The sequence below is a fragment of the Poecilia formosa genome, unplaced genomic scaffold (assembly GCF_000485575.1).
Source record: "Poecilia formosa unplaced genomic scaffold, Poecilia_formosa-5.1.2 Scaffold379, whole genome shotgun sequence".
NCBI lineage: Eukaryota > Metazoa > Chordata > Actinopteri > Cyprinodontiformes > Poeciliidae > Poecilia > Poecilia formosa.
In genome coordinates this window covers 406,931-413,080 of record NW_006800318.1, presented here as the reverse complement: position 1 = coordinate 413,080, position 6,150 = coordinate 406,931, and the positions used below count along the sequence as shown (strand labels likewise).

Sequence of the window (6,150 nt, the reverse complement as noted above, 5' to 3'; positions counted from 1 at the left end):
AATAACAGACTCAACTATACATTTTGCAGCACTGCTGATTTATTTACGTCACAAACTGTAACTTCAAGCTAAACTTTACAAACTAGACTCCAACAAATACTCAAGGTACTTTACAAAGATTTACAAGGGGACAAGATGAACATTTGGAGGGAAGAACCATTTTACGTTTTCAGGAAACATTTGTTTACATTTTAAGTGCTGATTACAGAAAAGTGCAGCAGCAATCTTTTAACACAGCACACATTCATAGTCATGCTTTGTGATTATTCATTTTTTTATATATTCATTTGATTGTTGCTGTGGTGACACATAAAAAGGGCTTAAACCCCGCCCTCTTATTTCATCTGGTTTATGTTTTATTTTTTTGCAAGTGAAAGCGTTAGATATTGAAAGTACAACACTGAAAACGTGTTTTTACCAGAATCACCACTTCACATACAGAAAAACATATCAAGACAAATTCTTTTACCAGTTATTAGGTTTTGTTGTTACAATTAGACCAACTGTGGGGTAATTTTTGAGGGAGGCAGAAACCATGATCTAAAATAATTTCCATCTACTTGTGTATTAAGGTTATTAGTGGAATTCAAAATAAAATGGGATGATATCAAAGAAAAACCTGCCCATATAACAACACTTAAGGTGAAATACACACAAAAAGCTGAGATATAAACTAAATGAACACGATAATGAAGGAAAACTGAGGAAATCCAACATGAATACTGTAGCCTGCTCAAAACCTGTAATTTAAGCAATGTGTCAATAACAATATATCAATAACATATCAGTCGTATTGGAATCGGAAGGTCATGGGTTCGATTCCCAGTCCCTCTGGTCACGTTTCTGTAGTTATTCAACTGTTATGTTGTGGTTATAAATAAATGGAGATTTTGTGTTTTTTCCTGTTATAACCACTGATATTTGAAGCAGACTAATCTTAAATGTTGCTCAATTTATCCACTTAAGTTTGTTTCAAATTAAATAACTTGTTTGTATTTTCTGCTTCCCACCTGAAAAATACAGCAAAAAGGTTATAAAAATGTGATTCACCCAAAATAATAAGAACTTTGCTTTCCAAAATAAAAGCCAGCAAGTGTGGAAATGATTTGTTCATACTGGGGAAAACTGCTGTCCGATACTGAATATATCCTTTTTTTATACTTCAACAGCTCTACTGTTTGAAATATATTTTTAAAAATCCACTTTTAATTGATCAAAACTGTGTCAAAATTAATTTTTAGATGCCCAATTGTGTGGAAAATTACCACAGCTGGATTATTTTAATACTACTTGAATAATTAAGGTAAAAGATTAAAACAAATCTTGTTTTGCAACATTTTATTCTTCAGTTAAATGAAAATGTGGATAAGTTTGAATTTCAGATAAAAAAACTAAACTTTTCATGAAATATTTGCATTAAATTTACTCAAACAGCAAAAAAATATTTTTTCCATCCATTTTTGTCATTTGTCTTCAGACTATGTCCTTGAATTGCCCCAACTATGGAGCACTTTACTGAAAATAAGAAATTATTTATTTTTGTAAAAGTTTAATGTTTTATTTGATTATAAATAAAGCAAAATTATGGTTTTAAATCAAAGTTTCTATGTTAACCAAAGCAGGTTTCACTTCTTAAGCTTCTCAACAGCTGTTTTTTGATTTTAGATTAAAAATATATTGAAATATATAAAGTAGCTTTGATTTAAAAGCAAACAGTTGATTTATTCAAAAGCAGATGACTCTAAAATATCCATTAAATCACCACAAGAAGCAAAGATTAAAAATTTTCCTCTAAAAAATATATAACATTGGACAATTTAAAAAAAAAAATAAATAAATGAAGTACAAAATGTTTCTCCTGCCCAAAAGTTTAGCAGGAGAGGTGAGAAAATCTGCAGGTATTTTAGGTCACATTTATGTAAAACAGTGTTCACAATCACCACTTCACACGACAAACATGAAAAAGACAAGCGTTAAAAAACAACTGTAATATACATACAATAAAAACCTTTAAAAAACAGATTTCTCACAGTCTACATAAATGAAGATTGTCACAGTAGCGCCTATTTACAACACAAAAACAGATTATTTTTATACTCGTGACCTGAAAATGAGGCCAGAATGAGCTTAAAGATATAAACATTGCAGACTGAATGGACGGATGATTCTGCAGCTGGTTTTCTCCTCCAGGTTGACGAAACTCTCACGCACGCTGCAGTTTTCACACTCGCCCGCAGAAACACGAGACATTAGCGAACATTTGGTGGCGCGTTGCTGCAAAACCATGTTTTAAAATGAAACCCTTCATGATGTCTGCGACCCTTTGAAACAAACTGTCTGGTCAAAACAGGAACAAAATAGAAAAAATGAGTTCTGGCTTCTCTTCTTCAGCTGCTGCTACATTTGCTGGACCTGTAGGTTTGATCTCACCTGACAACAGCTGGAAAAGCAGAGCAAAAATTCATGAAATTGTGCCTTAAGTCATTTCTGGACGTGTTTTCGCCTCATTTAGATGGGATTAAAAAAAAACACCAAAAAAATCAACAATAAAACCTAAAAAATGTATTTATATCCTCAGAAATCACATCAATCAGCTACTGAGACTCACTTTCACATATTTTTCTCACATTTAAATGCTTCAGATTATCAGGATTTCATTTATCAAGAGAAGAGTCACAAAACTGAGATTAAACTGAAAATTTCTTAATTTTTTTGTGGAAATTTACTCCTTTTTTCTATCATCGTCATAGAAATCTGTCGCACTAAAACATGCAGGATTATCCACCAAAACCTAAAGGATGATCTGTTCTGCTTCCTTGAACAGGTTCTTTCTATGGCCTATACAAATCATGTTCATTATATTTTTTGCACAAAATCATTCTTAGATAATCAGATTTTAGCCGTTTTAGGTCTTGTCACTTTAAATCCAAACAAGCTGCTGCTGGCCACGCCCCCAACTCACTGTTTACACTCACACATGAAAATAGCTGCAAACAGATGCACGACTATAAAACCGTACATCTTTAAAAAGCAGAAGTGGAGCCTCCTGCACAACTAACAGAAATGCAGCAAATAGTTTCCGGATGGTAAGTCAACAACAAAAGTCTCGTCTTTTCCAGCAGCCATTGTACAGCACATACAGTGGAAAACCAGCAGACCAGGCTGGAGCTCCACCTGGGTTGCTAGGTAACAGGCAGAATTCCACTTGTTGCTAGGTGACAGCATAGTGCTCGTAGAATGCAAGTTAATATTTGGGAGGTTTTAGAAATGACTCATTTTCCATACACCAAAAACATTAACTTATTGTTTTTTAAGTGCTTTACCTGCTTTTAGAAGCAGTTCAAACCCAAATTGAAGTGTAAATGTGAATTTTGAACAACAGCTCCCTGTTAAAATGAGGCAGATTTTGAGGGTTCTGTTAGAATGAAGCAGAACCTTTGGGATCGATATTCAAGCTTTTGTCAGGTGAGACACAAAAACTACACGTGTGAGTTTCATGTCCGTTTAGCGACGTTGGGCGGCCGACAGCGACTGTTGCGTCTTGCTCCTCTGCTCCTCCTCTTCCTTCACACCTTCCACAACCACCAACGCTTGAGTCGAGTCACACGACTGCTTCTCCGCGTCTTCGTCGTACGTTGAATCCAGCGGCCGTCCTCCGGTCACGCCCCTTCTCTGTAACTTCGACGCCGCTGCACCCCTGCAGGCGCGAGCCGCCAGCGCCGCCAGCTCTCCCCTGGCGAGCGGGTTGAAGAGGAGATAGAGAAGCGGGTTTACGCAAGCCGGAAGCGGCGTCACGAGCAGCAGGACTCCCTTCGCCGCCTCCGGCCCGGCGGCAGGGAGTCGCAGGAGGGAGGAGAAGGAGAGGAAGGCGACGGGGAGGTAGAGCAGGCAGTCGGAGAAGAGCAGCCAGGCGACGTGACGAGTCAACGCCACGTCGTCGTCGGAGTTTGGCGGAGCTTTGCTGGCGCGGCAGTAGAGGCGAGTGTAGGCGAGCGTCATGACGAGGAAGCAGAGCGAGTCGAAGAGAACCAAGGAGACCGCGAAGGCCAGGGAGGAGGAAGAGGAGGACGACGAAGGCAGCGGCAAACAGAAGGAGGAGCTGCTGTGCCCGGCCATCAGCGGAGGCAGAGTGATGACGAAGCCGAGCAGGAAGCAGAGGAAGATCGACAAACGGATGAAGAGCGGCGACGAAGAACCACCTGCGGGAACAGGAGTTAAAACATGGCTGAGTTTTAAAATATGCTGCTGCATTTTTACAAATAAGATATCAAATAATTCAATCTTCATGATTCAATGGATTTGAAACATGATGCTACATATTTTTTATGCCATGTATTTTTTTTTTATCTACAATGGCTCTTATATTAAAATGTCTTATTTCATGAATACCTGCAGATTTTTCACTCATGGTGTCAGATTTGAAGTTGTTGGGTTTTGTTAACTTTATTCTGATTTTGCCTAATTGACCACTTCTACCATTGGTAAGAAAACATGGAGGACGTCAATATATTTTAAAAATGTTTCCTGTTCCACATTCTGGGTGCAGAATAAACAATGAATAATGAAAACGTCAAACCTTATTCAAATGTGAGTTTATCAAACCGCTACATGAATTAGGATTGATGACACAATATGGGTTCTAAGTTACATGGTGACAAAATGTTTGTTGACGTTTCCTCACCGCTGCTCCTGCCAGCTTTGCTGCTCTGTGTTGCACCTGCAGCAGACAGACATCGCTCCAGAGCCGCGACGGTCAGCAGGAAGAGTCCGGTCTGAGACGCAAACACGCACAGGAAGCCACTGAGGCGACACAGGAAGCTGCTCTCCCACTTCACCCCGTACCTGCAACAGGACAGACATTAAAACCAAGGAGGAGGAAGTCAGTCAGATAATAACTGTATTCAAACCTCCAGAAGCTGCCAAACGTCCAGGCGTCCACCGCCGCCAGCCAGCTGCTCCACACTCCCATCAGGCCGTTCACCAGAGCCAGCAGGCCAATCAGGAGCTTGGGGGTCGTGACGATGCTGGCTGGAGAGAAGAAGACCGACAGGACGACGAGACCGTTGCTGACCAATGAGGTTGCAGCAATGAGCCAGACGCCGCCTCGAATCATCCAGCTGCCGAGAAGGCGGAGACACGGCCGGAATGGACCTGAGACAGATCCAGAGATTTAAAGCTGCAGTATGTCACTTTAATAAAAAACAATTTTTACATATTAGTTTAAACTGATGCAGGATGATCTGCCCCAACCAATCAGAGCCAGGAGGCGGGTCTTAGCGCTGTCAATCACCCTTGGGCTCTGTTACATTGCAGCTAGCATAGCCTGTTATCAATGGTAAGGCTAGTTAGCATAGCCGCTGATGACTGTGGATAAACAATTTTCCTGTAATGCTAATCTATTTCTCTGTCATTAGTACATTTAGCAGCGAGTACATGAGATGATCAACAGCGTTAAGCCCCTCCTCCTGGCTCTGGTTGTACTTAGTGCATCTCTTTAGAAACCTACAGCAGTTCATCTGCATAATATTAAACTGTAACAACATAATGTTAAATATGTAAAAACTTCTTTATGGAAGTTATAGGCTGCAGCTCTAATTATAAACTGATGTTTTGTTCAGTTTGTTATCCAACTCACATCTCTGTTTTCCCAGCCAGCCCCGAACACATCACCTACTCTCTCCCTGATTGGCTGACTGACTCCACTGCTAATAAAACTAGTGACTGTGGATTGTGGACTTTGGCTTCAGTCTGTTGTTGGACCCCAGGACTCTGGAGTTGAGGCTCTGGGAGTTTGGATCAGCCTTCTGCCCTGCTGGCCAGGAATATAACCCTTTGTGGTTATATTTGCCCAACATTTCCTCATCTGGACACAAATTGGACTCAATCTTCTCATCTCCGTCCTGGATCGTAGAACCCTGGCTGGTAGACCCGAGATGTTTTTTTTTTGTTTTTTTTTTTGCACAATTTAATTTTTTTGCAGAATCTCTGTCAAAAACTTCCAGTTTAAGGTTCTTTAAAGTTTAAGGTTCCACTCATGATGAGCTGGTTGTACAAAATCAGCCAATGGACAAAAAGTATGCAAATGAGATGTGGTGACGTCATTAAGTGACAGGAAAAAGACAAAAACACTTTGTGTGTGTGTGTGTATAT

At 39.9% G+C, this 6,150-nt stretch overlaps 1 protein-coding gene across 1 annotated transcript in view; it reads right to left on the bottom strand.

Annotated features, from left to right (window-relative positions):
- Window positions 1–3,068: 3,068 nt before the first annotated feature.
- Window positions 3,069–6,150, bottom strand: part of LOC103154272 (leucine-rich repeat-containing G-protein coupled receptor 5A) — a 41,020-nt gene continuing 37,938 nt past the window's right edge. Inside the window, exons 18-20 of the mRNA XM_007575488.2 lie at window positions 4,908–5,151; window positions 4,682–4,842; window positions 3,069–4,199 (exon numbers count right to left, since the gene is read on the bottom strand). Coding sequence (XP_007575550.1) covers window positions 3,505–4,199; window positions 4,682–4,842; window positions 4,908–5,151 — 1,100 coding nt within the window. The 3' untranslated portion in view covers window positions 3,069–3,504. The remainder of the gene's footprint in view (window positions 4,200–4,681; window positions 4,843–4,907; window positions 5,152–6,150) is intronic.